General features: G+C 50.0%; 2 protein-coding genes and 1 long non-coding RNA gene across 9 annotated transcripts in view; 1 reads left to right on the top strand and 2 right to left on the bottom strand.

The window, feature by feature from the left end:
- Positions 1–19,888, bottom strand: part of LOC123383581 (butyrophilin-like protein 1) — a 55,222-nt gene that overhangs the window by 31,105 nt on the left and 4,229 nt on the right. The window lies entirely within an intron of this gene.
- LOC105260569 (neurogenic locus notch homolog protein 4-like) lies at positions 313–19,729 on the top strand. 7 transcript variants are annotated; one of them, XM_045051495.1, is made up of 12 exons: positions 316–518; positions 1,316–1,397; positions 1,591–1,883; positions 3,404–3,751; positions 3,828–3,950; positions 4,069–4,305; positions 4,405–4,560; positions 4,869–5,063; positions 7,945–8,129; positions 10,062–10,314; positions 10,542–10,654; positions 11,469–12,652. In XM_045051495.1, the coding sequence occupies exons 1-12, from the start codon at positions 461–463 to the stop codon at positions 11,994–11,996; spliced, it is 2,571 nt and encodes an 856-aa protein (XP_044907430.1). In that variant the 5' UTR covers positions 316–460; the 3' UTR covers positions 11,997–12,652. The 7 variants fall into 7 exon arrangements, with proteins under 7 accessions (XP_044907431.1, XP_044907430.1, XP_044907432.1 ...); XM_045051497.1 differs by lacking the exon at positions 11,469–12,652 and adding an exon at positions 19,291–19,729 and having other exon boundaries at positions 317–518; XM_045051498.1 differs by lacking the exon at positions 11,469–12,652 and adding an exon at positions 17,463–17,623 and having other exon boundaries at positions 317–518.
- LOC123383583 lies at positions 2,605–5,861 on the bottom strand. Its single transcript, XR_006593429.1, has 3 exons — positions 5,531–5,861; positions 3,068–3,250; positions 2,605–2,969 (listed from the first exon to the last, which is right to left on the bottom strand). It is a non-coding gene; the product is annotated as an uncharacterized LOC123383583 (long non-coding RNA).

Genomic DNA, 19,888 nt, shown 5'->3' with positions numbered 1-19,888 from the left:
TAACCTGGAATAGAAGATGCCTCAGCACCCCACACCTCTGTTCCAGGCCCTGACCCCCCCAGGACAAGGGTAAGCCACCTTGTCATTCTCATCTCTAGAAAGGGGAGACCACACAACAACAGAAAGGCTGGGACTGAACCCAGAACCGCCCCCCCCCCCAGCCCGGTGCTCCTGTCCTGTTCACCTGCCACACCATCCCACTCCCCCTCTCCCCAGGGGTTGTCAGGGACAGAAGGCCCCTCCCTCATCCCCCTCAATGTTGTTCCACTCCTCCCCCTCCCATCACTAGGGTGTCCAGGACATTGTGTGACTCAGGAAACAGCTCAGACGTGAGGCTTGCAGTGGGCAGAGGAGGAGGAAGGGGCCGTGGGAGCAGAGGAGGTGGCTCCTGCCTCGGTGAGGGCTCTGAGGGTCCTTGCCTGAGGAGGCAGAGGATCTGGGTGTGGGGCGGTGCTCTGGAATGCAGCCCCCTTCACTGCTGCTGCTGCTGCTGTGTCACTCAGTCGTCAAGACCAGAGGTGAGGCATGGGGTAGAGAGGTGACGGGACCCATCTTCCTTAAGAGGGTGTTGATGGGTTGGGGGCGGAGGGCCAAGCCCCATGCTTTGAGAGGACACCGGGTGGAAGAGAATCTCACCACCATCACCCCCCAAATGCAGGGAGAGAAGACTCTGCTGCTGCAGCTGCACAAACCAAGGCTTTGGGGCCTGTGCCAGGGGCGGTGACTGTCTGGGGAATGGGTGGGAGGGTGCCCGCCTCAGGGAGAACCCAGTTGGCCTTAGTGCTGGCGGACAGCAGGCTCTTGCAATCACATTTAGGAGGTAAAGAGGGAAAAAGACTGGCCACCTGCTAGGGAAGGCGATGAGAAAAAAGCAGGAGATGGAGACATGGGAAGGTCAAGGGCTGACCAAGTCCCTTTCCCGGTCCAGCTGTCCCCACCCCCCGGATGGCTCAATGCTGGGCCCTTCCGGGAGGAAATCCCTTCAATGTCTCAGCCATTCACCTTCCAGGAGTCCCCTGGGCCCCCCTCCTGAGCCCTGTTGTCTCCATTCCAAGGGATGGAGCCTGAGGCTGACTTGGAAGGCTGGCTAATAAACAGGAAAGGGGGTGGGGATTAGGAGCTCAGAGGATCCCCAGGCCTGGGATGGGGGCGGGGCGAAGCGAGGGCAAGAGCACCACTCCCTTAAGGATCAGGCAACTGCAGAAGTGGTGGTGGCTGAGAGCACATGTGGGGCTGCTGCAGGCAGCAAAGCACCCAGAGAAATCTGGGAGCACAGCGCTCCCCACTCCCATGCCTTCCTCATCTCCATCCCTAGTGCTTCGGTGTGGGGACTTCCCAGAACCCTGTGCCAATGGAGGCACCTGCCTGAGCCTATCTCAGGGACAAGGGAGCTGCCAGTGAGTGTGTCTCCTTGGAGTGGGAAACCAGAAATGGGGAGGGAGAGCTGGGGAGGAGGAGGGACTGGGAAGGAAGGAGAAAGGGAGGAGGTAAAGGCACTAAAGGGAAACAAATGAAGGCAAAGGAAGGGAGGTGGGAGAGAAGGCAAAGAGGACCCAGTGACTTAAGTTTCCACTCTCCTCCCCTGCTCAGGTGTGCCCCTGGCTTCCTGGGTGAGACATGCCAGTTTCCTGACCCCTGCCAGGATGCCCAGCTCTGCCAGAATGGGGGCAGCTGCCAAGCTCTGCTCCCCGCCCTCCCAGGCTCCCCCAGCCTTCCCTCTCCCTTGGCCCCCAGCTTCTCCTGCACCTGCCCCTCTGGCTTCACTGGCCAGAGGTGCCAGGCCCAACTCAAGGACCCCTGTTCTTCCTTCTGTTCCAAAATGGGCCGCTGCCATATCCAGGCCTCAGGCCGCCCACGATGTTCCTGTCTGCCTGGATGGACAGGTGAGCACTGCAGTGGTGGGGAGGACGGGACAGGCAGGAACACTGGACTGGGAAGTGGGGTGGGAAAGATGGAACTGGAGTCTGCAAAACAGCCAGCCCCTTTGAGGACAGAGGCTGTGACAATCAACAAGCCCTCTTGCTGACCATTGACCCAAGACACATTCACCAGCATGGCTGTACCAACGGTTAAAACGTTGAAGTGTTTTCCAACCCGTTAGTAAATGGCTACTGCCATAGCCCCCTTAGTGCCCCAGCCTGGCCCCTCGACCCAGTAGCTAGAGGGTTAATGCCTAGCACAAGGCAGGGAGAGGGGAACCTCCTAGATTCTGCATAATGGGCATCTGGCCTTTATTCTTCCAAGTAGGAGCCCATAACAGCACCTGGAAAGACGGTGGTGGTGGGAGGTGTAATGGGGGTGGAAGGGATCTGACCCAGAGAGAGGAACGGGTATCAAGGCAAGGAAGAGGGGTGCAACCCGGGGATGAGGGTGTGGGACCCCTGGTGGGCAGGGCGTCCTAGCCCGGGGAAGCAGTCAGGGGTATGGGACAGAGGTGAAAGCCCCTGGAGAGGAAGGCTCCTCTGATCTACCAGGAGGGAGGGGACTGGACAGGGCAGTGAAGACCACACGGGGAGGAAAGTGATCTGTGAGGGGTGGACTAGAAGAGCAAGGCTTCTCAAACGTGGCAAGGCACAGCAATCACCTGCAAAGCCTGCAACATACTGGTGCCCACGTCCCAGAAAGGCTGCTTTAGTGGGTCTGGGGTGGGCCCAGGCATGGAGATAGTTTGAGTGCCTGGGTAATTCTGAGGATTTGGGGGTGGGAGACCAGCCTCTCGTGGTGTGACAACAAGGAGGACTGTCAATGGCAACTTGCCAGGCCTTGTGCTTCAGAGCAGCGGCCCACGTGTCCAGTGCCAGCTCTGCCACCGATGAGACGCACGCCCTTGCATCAGGTAGTTAAGCTCTCTGCATCCTCAGTTGCCAGCTGATGTCCACACGTCATAACGTTGTCGAGAGGAGGAAAGGGAGTGATGTTCAGGAGGTGGTCACTTAGCCCAGTGCCAGCCGCCACCACCGCCGTTGCCACTGGGGGGAACACATGAGACGTCTGTCTCCTTATCATTATCTGCAACACTGTACCCACCTAAAGATTAGGAAATCCAGACAAGGGAGGCCAGACACACCTGAGGGCACACAGCGGTGGTGGCACAGCAAGGTGCCGAGTCTGGAGGCCAGCTGCTTTTCTCCTCCCCACCAAGGAAAGGCCACCAAATTTGGAAGGACACTGTGTCTCAGGTCTGCTCCGCAGGGCCAGCCTGCAGTACTCCCACCAACAACGACAGCTCCCGTTTTCCAGAATGCCCAAACTGAGGCAAGGGGTAGTGGAGCAGGGCAAAAAGCGTATGGGAACAAAGAGAAGGCAACATGAAAATCAGACACAGATAATCCAGAGTGAGAGCTGGATTCTCCCAGCAGAGAGGGGGCGGGGATTGAACAGCGCCCTCTGTCCTCTGCCTCAGGTGAGCAGTGCCAGCTTCGGGACTTCTGCTCAGCCAATCCCTGCGTCAATGGAGGGGTGTGTCTGGCCACGTACCCCCAGATCCAGTGCCGCTGCCCACCTGGCTTCGAGGGTCATGCCTGCGAACATGATATCAATGAGTGTTTCCTGGACCCAGGGCCCTGCCCCAAAGGCACTTCCTGCCATAACACCTTGGGATCTTTCTGGTGTCACTGCCCCACTGGGCAGGAGGGTCCACGCTGTGAGCTCCAGCCAGGACCCTGCCCCACTACGGGCTGTCCCAATGGGGGCACCTGTCAGCTGGTTCCAGGGAGAGACTCCACCCTCCACCTCTGCCTCTGCCCCCAAGGTGCGTCCTCACGTCTGCCACCCCTCTCCCGGGGCAGGGAGGCCCCTTCCCTTCGCTAATCCCATGACCCTGTCAGGTTTCAGAGGCCCGAGCTGTGAGGTGAATCCAGATGACTGTGCTGGGCACCAGTGTCAGAACGGGGGCACTTGCCCGGATGGGCTGAGCACCTACACGTGCCTCTGCCCAGAGGCCTGGACAGGTGAGTCGTTTAAGCCAAGTCCATGGCCCCCGTGGTCCATATGATCAGCCCCTAGCCTCCCCTCCTCACAGGGCTCCCAACTCCAGCCTTTGTCCCCTTCCCATCCCATCCCCCACAGGCTGGGATTGCTCCGAAGATGTGGATGAATGTGAGGCTCAGGGTCCCCCTCGCTGCCAAAATGGGGGTACCTGCCAGAACTCAGCTGGCAGCTTCCATTGTGTGTGTGTGAGCAGCTGGGGAGGCACAGGCTGTGAAGAGAACCTAGACGACTGTGTTGCTGCCACCTGTGCCCCGGGATCCACCTGCATCGATCGTGTGGGCTCCTTCTCCTGCCTTTGCCCACCTGGCCGCACAGGTGTGACAGAGGGCTCGGGGAGGTGGCCGTGAGGATGGCAAGTGACAGAAGCATAAGGGGGGCAGCTGGGATCCTCAAGCGGCCCATCCTGCCCTCCAGGACTCCTGTGCCACATGGAGGACATGTGCCTGAACCAGCCATGCCACGGGGAAGCCCAGTGCAGCACCAATCCCCTGACAGGCTCTCCACTCTGCCTGTGTCAGCCTGGCTACTCGGGGCCCACCTGCCACCAGGACCTGGACGAGTGTCAGATGGGTAAGGCATCCCCACATCAGATCCTCTCTGAGTCCCAAACAGCCTCTGCAAATTGTTTTTCAAATTAAAAATACAATCATCTCTTTTTTCCCAATTTGGTCCAGATTTGGCAATTCTTCCCTACACGGTCTTCTCACCAGTGCTTAGCCCTCCGGGCCCCACTTAGTCCTCGTCTGTGTTAAAGACACCAGCCCTTTCTCCGCTGTGTTCATTCTGCCACAAGCAGGCCCTCGTGCCTTCCCTGGCAGTCTGGCCTCCTTGCCCTTCTGCCCTGGGCCCCTGTGAACTTCTGACTCCTCTCCTCCTAGCCCAGCAAGGCCCCAGTCCCTGTGAACACGGCGGCTCTTGCCTCAACACCCCTGGCTCCTTTGACTGCCTCTGTCCCCCTGGCTACACGGGCTCCCGCTGCGAGGCTGATCACAATGAGTGCCTGTCCCAGCCCTGCCATCTAGGCAGCACCTGCCTGGACCTGCTTGCCACCTTCCACTGCCTCTGCCCACCAGGTACTAGATGGATGGGGCCCTGAGTAGAGGACACAGGGGACTAATCCTGAACCCACTAGGCATGACCCCTCCAGAACATAGATAGCCCCAGGCCAGTTGGGATCAGCTATCAAAGAATACCTCTTTCTCATCTCCCCACCCAAGATGAACACTCTGGGAAACCCATGGCCTCTAGGAGAAGGGCAGCCACAGATGGTACTGAGGTTGTACACTGCTCAACTCTGGGGGTGACAGGAGAGCATTCACTTCATAGTCATTGTAAAGTGCGCAGCCTGGTCCACTGTGCACAGAGGCCCATCAAGGAAGAGCAGAACAACAGCAGCCTCGGCTCATGCCAACTCAGAATGTTCCTCCTAATCACAGAAACTCTCCCCTGTAGAGATTGAGTAAATCCTTAAAACCCCAAAGGGCCTGTATGCTTGAATTTGGTACAATAGGAAAAAAAAGTGCCACAAGGCTGCACCTACCTCCAAGTTACTTTTAAAGGAGACAGGTCTCCCCAGGGGTATAGTCACCAACCCGATATCAGGAAGCTGAATGAAACCAAAAAAATAATAGCTTACTTTATGCCAAGTACCACCTGAACATCTTACATGCATTTTGTCATCGTGGCAAGAACCCTCTAAGGTCAGTATTGTTACTGTATCCATTTTACAAGAAACAGACACAGAGAGATTAAGTGAGTTGTCCAGCCAGTAAGTGGCATGGCCGGGATTCAAACCCAGGGCTTCAGTAGATTTAACCACTACACCAAACAGCCTTCCTAAACTGAGCAGCATCCAAGGAAAAAAGCTGAGAAAACCATGCAGTCATCCAAGGGACAAGGTCATAGATACCAAGGAACTTCAGAAGCAGAATCCCCAGGCAAGAAGTGGGAGGCAGCCGAGGTCTAGAGGCTGATCCAGCTTCAGTTCAGGGTGAGACTGTGGATACCAGGACAAGCCCAAAGACACAGGACAAATATGTGACCAACAGGCTACCCAAATGCCCTTCAAATACCCCCCCTTGGGGACTCCTGGTCTCCCTGGCACAGAAGCCTGCTGGGGTAGAACAAGGGGCATGACTCACCTCCAAGCAGATGCCCATTTGTTTCATTTGACCTTGAGGACCTCCAGGCTCATTAGCCCAGCCCAGTGAGCCTGCCATCTGGGCACAGAGAATGGCCCCCAAAGGTACTTCCTTGCTGCCCCTCGGGTCCCAGCAGGTGCCTTGCTGTGAGGGAAGGACCCGTCCTAGCTGTGCAGACAAGTGAGAAAAGACCCCTAGAGGAAGGGAAGGGGCCCCTCAGCCTTCCCACCCTTCCTGTCCATCTCCTCTGGGGCTCCAGGCTGCCTTGAATCCACATCCCACATCCTTTCACTATGACTCCCTTTCTGGTTTCCTATCTCATCACCGCGTCACACACTCCCTCCTCTTTGGTTGCCGGGATTGCCTCCCACCATGCCTTGCCTCCCACCATGCCTTGCCTCTGTCCTGTCCAGCCCCTGTAGGAACAGGGCAACCTGCCAAGATGGTCCTCAGGGTCCCCACTGCCTCTGCCCCCCTGGCTACACAGGAGACAGCTGCAAGGTGAGGGGTGCTGAGCCAAGTGTGCTGAGGAGGGCAGTGGCTGATGGGCTCTAGTGGGAGGGTCTCAGGGACTAGAAGAGCAGGGAGCTTGGGAAGGTAACCACATGAAAGGGGGTGTGGAATCTGGGAGTTGAGCTCTAGCTTGAGGTTTGCATGGAGTAGAAGTAAGGAAAGGATTTCTGATCCCAGGAACTGTTCTGGGATGTGGGGGTGGGGGAGGGAGGCTATCACCTGGCCCCAGACCATTCAGGAGAGAGCTTGACAGGTAAGGATTTTGAGCAGCTGGCAGAAGACCATCTCTGGGCCTGAACACATGACACTCAGTCTTGCCCCATGCTGTCTCCTAAACCTCAGACTCTGGTGGACATCTGTGCCCAGAAGCCCTGTCCACACAATTCCCACTGCCTCCAGACTGGGCCCTCCTTCCAGTGCCTGTGCCTCCAGGGATGGACCGGGCCTCTCTGCAACCTTCCACTGTCCTCCTGCCAGAAGGCCGCTTTGAGCCAAGGTACTAACCCAAGGACCAACTGGGGAACAGATGAAGAGAGAACGGGTGTCCCTCTCTACCCGATCCCTAAGGGCATCCACATACAACCTTTGACCAAAACAACCAACTAAGAGTCAAAGTAACACAGACCAACCACTACTGCTGATTCTATAGCTCAGCCCTCCTATCACCATGCTCAAAGCAACTCAAGCAACACCAACCAACCCAGACAACAAGACTCCAGTTTATCACAACCACTGAGACATAACTCCATGTGAAGCAACTCAACTCTGTCACTATCATCATAACTCAGCTAGAATGGATCACACTTAACCCAACTTCACTCAACTGCTGCTCCCAATCATTTTCATGTTATGCCAAACCCCTTGTGAAAGAATACCCCCCCTCATTCCAATGAGGTTTAATATGAGCAGAAATCAGGAAAGAGACTACTGTGGGGTTAGCAGATGGGAATCACAGTGAGAGAACATCACAGGATGCCAATTCAGGGGACAGACTTAGGCACCTAAAGTTTCCACTGAGTTCTTTCTTCCTTGAGACTTGTTTTAAGCCAAGAATACAGTTGCTTACAATGCTCTAATAAGTTTAACAAGAGTTATCTCTCTCCATTCTGGCAGAACAGGCAGGAGGGGGATCTTGATGTCTTAATCTCTTGAACACCAGAATTTATTGACTCCTCAGGCTCCAAGTGTCCTCCACCTACCCCAGGAATGTCAGTGATCCCCATGAGCCTCTCTGCTCTGTGTCTGGGGCCCCTGAGAACCTAACTTAGCTTTGTCTATCCCTGTTTGCCCTTCTTCTCAGGCACAGAAGTTTCTTCCCTGTGCCAGAATGGAGGTCTCTGCATCGACAGTGGCTCCTCCTATTTCTGCCACTGCCCCCCTGGATTCCAAGGCAGCGTATGTCAGGACAGGGTGAACCCATGTGAGTCCAGGCCCTGCCAACATGGGGCCACGTGCATGGCCCAGCCCACTGGGTATCTCTGCCAGGTAAGCCGGTCTAGAGGAGAGCAGTAGGGGAGACAAGCGTGGGTGGATGTGGGAAAAGCAGTTGTGGGGGCGTGTAGTGATGTATTCATTTCCCTTTCCTTTACCCACATACCCAACCAACCACCAAGTCATGCCATTTTGCCTCCTAAATCTTTCTCAGTTCTGTCCTTCCTCCTTCACCCTTTGTCCCACTGCCTCAGTCTAGGCCTTTGCTGCCTTCCACCCTCCTCCTATTGTCCCTGCCTCCCCCCTTGTCCACCTATAGGCTCAACCTTTACTCCACTACCAGGGTGCTCTGTTGAAAACGTTAAGCTGACCTGTCACTCCCCTGCTTAAAATCCTTCAGTGGCTGCCCACCTCTTTTTAAAAAAAAAAAAAATTTTTTTAATGTTTATTTTTGACAGAGACAGAGCATGAGCGGGGGAGGGGCAGAGAGCAAGGGAGACACAGAATCCAAAGCAGGCTCCAGGCTCTGAGCTGTCAGCACAGAGCCCGACATGGGGCTCGAACTCACAGACCGCGAGATCATGACCTGACCCTAAGTCGGACGCCCAACTGACTGAGCCACCCAGGCGCCCCGTTGTGGCTCTTTGATAGTGAAATCTAAGGCCAGCGTGACCCAGCCTTGCCTGCTTCTTAGGTCTCATGTCCCCACATCCCCGCCCTCCTACTCTCTGCTCCAGCTGCTGTTGGCTTCCCTACACACCCCTTATACTGGCTCTCCAGTGTCCTTCCCCACCCACTTCCACTGGACGGTGCTCAAGAGGTGCCTTCCTCAGGGAAATATCCCTAACTTCTCTCCAGACTGGGTTTGGGCCTCTCCCTGGTGGTTCAGATCACTGAGCAGAAGAGGCAAAGCTGGGATTCAAGCCCAAGCAGCCTGATGCCTGTACTCAGAAGGCTGACTTTGGATAAAAGGTGTGATGCAAATCCCCCAACCATCCTCTTTAACTTTTTAATTTTATTCTTTAACTTTTTATTATGACCATTTTCAAACACACAAAAGCAGTGTACTAATTAGTAGCAAACACCCCTTCACCCAACACTCAGCTTTACCTCCCCTTTCCTGAGACTCCTTCCCTCCGATATGTCCAAGATACCCCCTCACCCGCTTCTCCCAGCCCTCCAGCCACTCCTCACGCTCTCTGTAATTCCCTTTTGCTCCACCTTTCTGAAGCCTGGTACTGCATTCTTACATGCTCTCCTTCCTCTTGCAAGAACTCAGCACATGGTACAGACCTCATCGATGACCCTTCTCTCACTAGCAGAAAGGTAAACAATTGGAAAATGGCTAAGGGTACTGGTTATGAAGTCACAGACTTGCACTGAATCCCAGCTCTTCCACCTGCTAGCCGAGTCATGCAGTCTTTCCAGGAATCATTTGCCTTTTCTGTAAAGTGAGAATCAAATGAGATAATTCACATACAAGTTTGTTGGGAGGGTTTTATGAGCTTATGTATAGAAATCATGCAATAAATGCTAGCTGTCTCTCTGGTTTACTGAGAACGTCATGGAAGCAGGGATGAGTTCTAATTTTCTTCATATTCCTAGTGCCTACAACAGTGCCTGGCATGAAGCAGGCATTCAATAAACACTTACAAATTAATTAAGAAAGCATGGCAGAGCCTGGCTGTCAGGCGTGTGATTGAGGGAGGGAGGTCTTACCAAAAACAGAACTATGTTTAATAGCATTGTATCATAAGATGGTTTGGGACTGCTGGAGCGGTTAAATTGCCCACTATTGAACAAGGGTATAGCATGGAGTTGAGATACAAAGGTGAAGCTACGCAGGGCTGTGATGGATGATCAGTTGAGTGATACTCTGAACTGGAAGGTAGGGAAGGGATTGGGCAGACGGTCTTGAGCTGGCTCCCCTGTACTGTTGAGATGGGCTGGATTATTGGTTCCCTGTCTGGCCCTCCTTGCTGGCAGTGTGCCCCAGGCTATAATGGACAGAACTGCTCAAAGGAATCCAACGCTTGTCAATCCCAGCCCTGTCACAACCATGGGACCTGCACCCACAAACCTGGAGGATTCTACTGCACCTGCCCTCCAGGGTTTGTGGGGTTGCGCTGTGAAGGGGACGTAGATGAGTGTCTGGACCAGCCCTGCCACCCCCCAGGCACTGCAGCCTGCCACTCTCTGGCCAATGATTTGTACTGTCAATGGCTGCCTGGATACACGGGTGAGGGCTGGGAGGGTGTGTGTAGGCATCTCTGTGGCACAGCTGAGTTGACAACCCCCACCCACAAGGCAGCCTAGTCATCATGTCCATCCCCCTGCCTCCCCACCCCAGGGAATATGCCCCAGGATCCCTTCCTGTGCAGGTAGTACTGGGTCAATTCCCAGTAATGAGCTAAGAAGGGGGCAATAACTGAAGTAGCATATGACATCTAACTCCACCCACCACAGGCCAGTGGTGTGAAGTGGAGACAGACCCTTGCCAGAGCCAGCCCTGCTCCAACGGAGGGTCTTGTGAGACAACAGCAGGACCACCCCTGGGTTTCACCTGCCACTGCCTCCAGGTAAGTAACCACAAAGCAGTCTTCTCTGTTTCCCCCAACACTGGTGCCAGGTGAGAATGCCTGAGTGGGATCCTAGAGGGGAGTCTAGGGAGCACTGGAGTGGGAATTATTGATGAGAACAAGCCCACGTGAATGGCGATGAGTGGCTCTCAGAAGCAGTTCAGGGGGGCAGGCAGGATCAGGTGTTAGCATGAATGGATTTTCAGAAATCATTGGCACTGCCCAAGGTAAGGCCCCAGAGTCAAGCTGGGCGACCTTGGGTAAGTTCTTTTACGTGTGCGTGTGTATGTGTGTGCGCGCGCGTGGACCTCAGATGCATGAAATCAGGTTAATCATAAGCCTTTGCTCATGATACACTATCATCATTGGTTTGTGCACCGCCTTCTTTTTATTATTCTTACAACATAATACCCAGGAACCTAACCTAAGAATTACAACAGTAACGATGACTCACATGTACTTATGTCTTCCTCTAGCCTCTTCCGCTTCCAGAGAAAGACAGTTTATCACCCTATGTCCAAGGATTAAGATAATATTCATTTAATACCACTCTATTAAGTGTTTAGTCTTCCAGGTTGTTGCACACAGCGGTGGTTCATCCGTTTTCACTGTGTAATATGTCATTATGTGAAAAAACCATGGGCCATGGTTTCAACATCTATAAAATGACTTGATATAAACCTGATGTTCTCTGAGGCCCCTTCCAGATATGAGATTCTAGGGCCATCTGTGTTATCTTAACCCAAGAGTTTGCTTGGGGGGAGTGGGAAGAATAATACAAGGGCCTTCCCCAACATCTCTCTCCTCTCCACAGGGTTTTGACGGCCCCACCTGTAACCACAGAGCCCCCTCCTGTGGCCACCACCACTGCCACCACGGTGGCCTGTGTCTGCCCTCCCCCAAGCCTGGCTTCCCACCCCGCTGTGCCTGCCTCAATGGCTACGGGGGCCCTGACTGTCTGACCCCACCTGCTCCTCATGGCTGTGGCCCTCCTTCTCCATTCCTACACAATGGCAGTTGCTCAGAGATCCCTGGGCTGGGGTCCCCAGCCTTCCGATGCTCCTGCCCTCCCAGCTCTCCAGGGCCCCGGTGTCAGAGGCCTGGAGCAAAGGGATGTGAGGGCAGAGGTGGAGATGGGGCCTGTGATGCTGGCTGCAGCGGCCCTGGAGGAAATTGGGATGGGGGAGACTGCTCCCTGGGGGTCCCGGACCCCTGGAAGGGCTGCCCTTCCCTCTCCCGGTGTTGGCTTCTCTTCCGGGATGGGCAGTGCCACCCACAGTGTGACTCTGCAGAGTGTCTGTTTGATGGCTACGACTGTGAGACTCCTCCAGCCTGCACGTGAGCCTAAAACCCTGACTTCAGGTTGGGGGTGGGGAGGCCTCTAAGTTACAGTGTGACCACAGCCTCAACTCCAGGCAGTTTCCACCCTTGATAACCATTGCCAAGTAGGGGTGGAAGACACTAGGCTCCAGCCCAGGGGAATAGGGCAGCATCAATATTTAACATGGGGACCAGGAAGGAGGGCACTGCCTCTGTCTGGGCTCCTAAGAGTTGTGAGAGCTCTGGCCTCAAGCCTCTCTAAGACCTGTTGCCATGGAGTATCTCCCCTAACAACCAGCACCCCTGAGGGAAAAGGTCTTTGGACTCTCCTTCAGGGAGACAGGAGAGCTTGGGAGGGTAGGGAGAAGGGACAGTCTTAGGAAACAAGGGTGTCATAGACATTAGAGTGTCTCAACTACCTACCACCCAGGGCCTGACTAAGCCCATTGCTCTGGAGCTGTATCCACTTAGCAACCTGTGCCCTAGAGGCAGTGGAATATCAGGCATCTCTCTGGAATGAAGAAGGGGGTCAAGTTTCTTTGGCGATCCTGAGTCCCTCTCACTCAGGCAAGGAGAGAATCATGAAAGCAGAAAGGGGAAAAAAGTTCCTAACCTACAAGGGAAGACAGATCAGGTTTGCCGCAGATCTATCCACAGAAACTTGGGAGGCCAGAAAGGAATGGCAGGACATATTCAGTGTGCTGAATCAGAAAAATATGCAGCCGAGAATTCTTTATCCAGCAAGGCTGTCATTCAAAATACAAGGAGAGATAAAAAGTTTCTCAGACAAACAAAAACTAGAGGAGTTTGTGACCACTCAACCAGCCCTGCAAGAAATTTTGAGGGGAGAAAAGATGAAAAAAAATTTTATATATATATATATATATATATATGTGTGTGTGTGTGTGTGTGTGCGCGCGTGCGTGTGTGTGTGTGTGTGTGTATAAATACAAAAGCAACAAAGATTAGAAAGGACAAGAGAACACCACCAGAAACTCCAACTCTACAAGCATCATAATGGCAATAAATTCATAACTTTCAGTATTCACTCTAAACGCCAATGGACTCAATGCTCCAAACAAAAGATATGGGGTAACAGAATGGTTAAGAAAACAAGATCCATTGATATGCTATTTACAAGAGACCCACTTTCGACATAAAGACACCTTCAGATTGAAAATAAGGGGATGGAGAACCATCTATCAGGCTAATGGTCAACAAAAGAAAGCCAGAGTAGCCATACTTAATCAGACAATCTAGACTTTAAAATAAAGTCTGTATCAAGAGATGGAGAAGGGCATTATATCATAATCAAGGGGTCTATCCACCAAGAAGACCTAACAATTGTAAACATTTATGCCCCAAACTATAGAAAGCTTATGAAAGAAATTGAAGAAGACACAAAAAAAAAAAAAATGGAAAAAAATTCCATGCTCCTGGATAGGAAGAACAAATATTGTTAAAATGTCGATACCACCCAAAGCAATCTACATATTCAATGCAATCCCTATCAAAGGAACACCAGCATTCTTCACAGAGCTAGAACAAATAATCCTAAAATTTGTATGGAACCAGAAAAGACCCCAAATAGCCAAAGTAATCTTGAAAAAGAAAACCAAAGCACGAGGCATCACAATCCCAGACTTCAAGCTGTTACAAAGCTGTAAGCATCAAGACAATATGGTTCTGGCACAAGAACAGACACCCAGATCAATGGAACAAAATAGAGAACCCAGAAATGCACCCACAAACATATGGCCAACTAATCTTTGACAAAGCAGGAAAGAATATCCCATGGAATAAAGACAGTCTCTTCACCAAGTGGTGCTGGGGAAACTGGACAGCGACATGCAGAAGAATGAACCTGGACCACTTTCTTACACCATACACAAAAATAAACTCAAAATGGATGAAAGACCTCAATGTAAGACAGGAAGCCATCAAAATCCTCGAGGAGAAAGCAGGCAAAAACCTCTTTGATCTTGGCCGCAGCAACTTCTTACCCAACACACCTCCAAAGGCAAGGGAAACAAAAGCAAAAATGAACTAGTGGGACCTCTTCAAAATAAAAGCTTCTGCACAGCAAAGGAAACAATCAGCAAAACTAAAAGGCAACCGACAGAATGGGAAAAGATATTTGCAAATGACATATCAGATAAAGGGTTAGTATTTAAAATCTACAAAAAACTTATCAAACTCAACACCCAAAAAACAAATAATCCAGTGAAGAAATGGGCAAAAGACATGAATAGACACTTCTCCAAAGAAGACATCCAGATGGCCAACCGATGCATGAAAAACTGCTCAACGTCACTCATCATCAGGGAAATACAAATCAAAACCACCATGAGATACCACCTGACACCTGTCAGAATGGCTCACATTAACAACTCAGGCAACAAGAGATGTTGGCGAGGATGCAGAGAAAGAGGATCTCTTTTGCATTGTTGGTAGCAATGCAAGCTGGTGCAGCTACTAACCAGCTTGGAGGTTCCTCAAAAAACTAAAAATAGGGGCGCCTGGGTGGCTCAGTCCATTGAGCGACCGACTTCGGCTCAGGTCATGATCTCGCAGTTCGTGAGTTTGAACCCTGTGTCGGGCTCTGTGCAGACAGCTCTGAGCCTGCAGCCTGCTTCTGATTCTGTCTCTCCCACTCTCTCTCTGCCCCTCCCCTGCTCATGCTCTGTCTCAGAAATAAATAAACATTAAAAAAAATTTTTTAAACCAAAACTAAACTAAAAATAGAACTACCCGACGACGCAGCAATTGCACTACTAGGCATTTATCCAAGGGATACAGGTGTGCTGTTTTGAAGGGGCACATGCACCCCAATGTTTATAGAAGCACTATGAACAATAGCCAAAATACGGAAGAGCCCAAATTTCCATCAATGGAAGAATGGGTAAAGAAGTGGTATATATATATACAATGGAGTATTACTTGGCAATGAAAAAAGAATGAAATCTTGCCACTTGCAACTCCGTGGATGGAACTGGAGGGTATTATGCTAAGTGAAATTAGTCAGAGAAAGACAAAAATCATATGACTTCACTCATATGAGGACTTTAAGAGAAAAAAAAAAGATGAACATAAGGGAAGAAAAGCAAAAAATAATAGAAAAACAGGGCGAGGGACAAAACATAAGAGACAAATATAGAGATCAAACAGAGGGTTGCTGGAGGGGCTGTGGGAGGCGAGATGGGCTAAATGGGAAAGGGACATTAAGGAATCTACTTCTGAAATCACTGTTGCGCTATATGCTAACTAAATTGGATGTAAATTTAAAACCATAAAAAATAGTATTATTATTAGTTTATATCTTTTGACCCCTTTTACCTACTTTGCCTACTTCTTGCCCCTCACCTTGGCAATCGTCTATATCTTCTCTGTATTTGTGAGTTTGGGTTATTATGTTGAGGGGGTGGTATTTTTTTTTCTTGTTTTTTGTTTCAGATTCCACATATACGTGAGATAATTTGGTATATGTCTTTCTCTTTCTGATTTATTTCCCTTAGCATAATGCCCTCCTGGCTATTAAAAATAATGTGGCAATAATACAGGTGTGCAGGTATCTTTATGAGTTTAGTAATTTCATTTCCTTTGATTAATACCTAGGAGGGGAATTGCTGGGTGATAATGGTTGCTCTATTTGAGTTTTTTGAGAAACCTTTATATTGTTTTCCATAGTCACTGCACCAATTTACAATCACACCAACAGAGCACATTGTTGCCCTTTCCTCCCCATTTTTGCCAATCCTTGTTATTTCTTGTCTTTTTTATTACAGCCATTCTGACAGTTGATAGGTGATATCTCTTTGCGTTTTGATTTGCATTTCTCTAACGATGAGTGATCTTGAACATCTCTTCCTGTATTTCTTGGCCATCTGTATATCTCCTTTGGAAAAATATCTATTCAGAACACTGCACATTTTGTAATTGCTATTTGCTTTTGTGTTATTGAGTTGTATGAGTTCTTTATATATTTTGGATATTAACCCCTCACCAGATATGTAGCTTGCAGATGTTTTCTCCCATTCAGTATGTTGCCTTTTCATTCTGCTGATGATTTCCTTTGTTGTGCAGAAGCTTTTTGGTTTGATGTAGTCCCACTTGTTTGTTTTTACTTTGTAGCTTTTACTTCTGGTGTCAAATCCAAAAACTCAGTGTCAAGACGGAGATCAAAAACGTTCTGCCCCCAGTTTCACCCAGGAGTTTTATAGTTTTAGCTCTTATGTTTAAGTCTGGAATACATCTTGACTTAGTTTTTGTGTATGGTGTTAGATAGGTGTCCGGTTGCATTCCTTTGCTTGTGGCTGCCCAGTGTTTCCAACACCACCTATTGAGGAGACTGCTTTTTGCCCATGTTACATCCTTGGCTCTTGTTGTAAATTAACTGGCTACATATGTGTGGGTTTCTTTTTGGGATTTCTGTTTCTGTTCCATTGATCTAGGTGTCTACTTTTATACCAATGCCATACTGTTTTGATTACTATAGCTTTGTGATAGAGTTTGAAAGCAGAAAACATGATGCCTCCAGCTTTGTTCTTCCTTCTCAAGATGGCTTTGGCTATTCGGGGCCATTTGTGGTTCTATTCACATTTAAGGAATATTCTTTTCACATTCTATTTTTGGACATGTTCTTAAATTTTGATAGGGATTGCACTGAATGTGCACACTGCTTTAAGCACTGTGGGCATTTTGACAATACTAACTCTTGGGATCCATTATCATGGAACGTCTTTCCACTTATTTCTGTTTCTTGTAATTCGTTCACCAATGAGTTATGGTTTTCGGTATACAGGTCTTTCATCTTCTGGTTTAAATTTATTCCTAAGTATTTTATTCTTTTTGAGAGACTGCAAATTATTTTCTTGATTTCTCTCTCTGCTAGTTTGTTATTCATGTATAGAAATTCAACACATTTTTATATATTGAATATCTGTTCTTAAACTTTGCTGAATTCATTTACTAGTTCTAAGGGCATTTTTGTAGGGTTATTTAGGTTTCTATATGGCATATCATGCACTCCTAATAAGTGAAAAGGTAACTGGGAATATAGAATGATGTCATCTAACTTGGATGAGAGTATGCAGACATATGGAGTGATTGTTTTCAAATTTTCTAAAATCTTTTGTTGTTAATATAATCAAACGAGTCCATAAGTATGGTTTGTTTTTGATATACTGTTTTCTTTAAACCAGACATATAGAGCTGTGACATAGACCGGTTCTTCCCAACACTTTCCCACCCCACACTCTGTGCGTCTTGGGAGACAGCCACCCTGTCTCTTTTTTCTGTCCTGGAACCCAGTGCCTGACTCAACTCTTCAATGAATATTTCTCGAAATAATGCACTTGGGGAGAGACTTATTTTTTCATAGATTTCCTGAAAGGCACCCTCCCCAAAACACTGAATTTTACAGAAGTGTTTCTGATCTACCTGGAATCCTGTGAGGATGTCTTAATTTTGCATGGGGCTTCCTTTGCAGAAAGATCAGACAGCCTAGCAGTATTCCGGCAATGTCTCTTGTGACCACGAGAGGGCGGTGTTTGGCTGCTCTTGACAAGGACACGGCTCCACTTCAACAGAGGATCCAAATTAATCTCCTTCAGGACTTAGTTCACAGTCTTCGCCAGTTGCTTTAACGACTACTTATTCGCTTTTACGCTCTAGTTTCTTTGGGATCTATTGAAAATGCTATGCAAGTAACACTTAAAGTAATATGCTGACTAGAAGATGTCCCTTCTTACACAGACACATAAAATTATGAATGACTGAATGAAGGTGGACGTTCACCTAACATAATATAGAAAATGAACCCACAGTGATCAAAGACCTAAATTTAAGAGATAAAACTAAAACTCTGAGAAGAAAGCATAAGAACAAGTCTTCCTGACCTTATTTTGGCATCTGTTTCTTAAGGATGATACCAAAATCAACAAGAGGAAAAACACATATGTGGATAAATGGTCACCAACATGATTGCCTTTCCACTTGGCTCTTCATGTGCTCCAGGCACCAGGCAAGAATCGTACAAATCATTTCTCAAGTGATTCGTCTGACAACCCACTTAGCAACATCAGTTCTTTCTCCATTTCAGAGATGGGGTCGTGAGGCTCATAGGAACCCCTGGGGTCACTCAACTACAAAGAGGCTGAGCAGGGGCTAGAACTGCTGTCTCTCTGCCTTTGGAACTTGTGCTCCATCCACACTGCTCCACCCAGGAACCCAGAGGTCTGCAAATCTTCCATATCGAATCTCTAGGCCTGAAGACCTCACTGAACTGAGGGGGCAGTGTTGCCTGCCCTTATGACTGGGGCTTGGCTTGTTGGCCAGGAATGGCAGCCAGCCTTTATCTGAGAAAGAGGAGGGTTCTCCCTGGGCACCAGGAACAAAGGTTCATGTAGCTTCAGGGCTGAGATGTCTCGTCTGCAGCATCTGATTGCAGCCTTCTTGTCAGGTAGGCCCCACAGGGGTGACAAGCACCGAATTCGAATCCTGCCTCCGCCTCTCTGTGGGGCAGAGTTCCCTCATTAGTCAAACAGGGACAGCATTTCTACCTTCCTCATGGAATTGTTATGGTGACTTAGTGACATGATTCATGTCCCAAAAAGGCACTCAGTAATCCTTAGCTGTACCTGTACATGTTACTCCACTGTGAGCCCACTGCTGCCATGGACTCAACCTCTGCATTCTCTGTCCCCTCTGCCTGGTTCGCCCTGCTCCCTCTGACTCAACTGTCCCTCCAGAAAGCCTTTTATCACCTCCAGTGTGGGTGGAGTGTCCCTCAATTGGGCTCCCACAGCACTGTTGTTCACCCATCACACCCAGGCCAGCCCTAGGACTGGACATCACCCACAGCTTGTGTCTCTGGACATAGTCCCAAGTGTTGAGATCTGTGCTCTGGAGTTCCCTGAACTGTCAGCTCCTCCTTGGGCCAAATTTTGTAATGCTCACTGAAGGAGCTCTTTCCCTCCAAAGCAGCCAAAGCAAGCTGCCCTCAGCCCCCCATGGCACCTGCCTTCCCCACCCCTTCTGTGCAATCAGTGGTGCACAGCATCTTGGGCCTCATTGGATGCTAGGATCCCAGTGTCTTTTGGTGCTTAGTATTGAAAATATTTTCTGGAGGTGAATTTGGGTTTTGATGGAAACATCAGTAGGATGAAGCTTGGCCACTTCCAACAAACCACCACAGAGCCTGTGCCCCTGACCAATATGGCAGTAACCCAGCTCATGGCAGCCTTTCCCCCTTAGCCCTCACGACTCTCCTCTCTTACCTGCTCCCCATTCAATGGTGTTTCTCTCTCTTCCTTCAGGGAGAGCCCCAAGTTTCCTCCTTTTGAGGATCTATCTCCTCTGTCTGGGGAGCCCCATCTTGCGGCAGAGAAGACATAGGTTGCTGCCCATGGCCTCTCTTACTGCTTCAGATAAAGTGGACTCTCCCTGAATTGACTTTATGGGAGGAGAGGAAACCCCCCTTCTTCTCACATGGTATCTTAAACAGGAAGCACAGCCCCCTCTCTCACAAAAATTGAACTTGAGGGATACCAAGGTTGGGGCTAGCAGGTGCAGGGGGTCACTGCCGGAGGAGCCTGAGGGGTGTTGAGGGGTATACCCAGTGCCAAAACCCCTGGCTGAGGCTCTATCTATCCTGCAGCTTCCATGAGCACTTAATGTGATTTGTAAAGGTCTCCCTTGCTCACAGAAGTTCAAGTGGTTCTTGCTGTTGCCAATAAAACTACATCTGGATGAATACATTCAACTACATTTCCTACTGATGGTCTATAACTCATGACCTGATCTGCACTTACAGGTTCTTTCCTGAGAGGAACAGGCCCAGCCAGGGCGAAGGGCCAGCAAACAGACAGCAGTGGCCCAGGCTGCATCTCCCACTAGCCTGAAAGCAGGGCCCAG

The sequence above is a fragment of the Felis catus genome (assembly GCF_018350175.1).
Source record: "Felis catus isolate Fca126 chromosome B2 unlocalized genomic scaffold, F.catus_Fca126_mat1.0 chrB2_random_Un_scaffold_44, whole genome shotgun sequence".
Taxonomy (NCBI): Eukaryota; Metazoa; Chordata; class Mammalia; order Carnivora; family Felidae; genus Felis; species Felis catus.
Note: the sequence above shows the minus strand (reverse complement) of the source record. Positions and strands in the feature narration are given on the sequence as shown.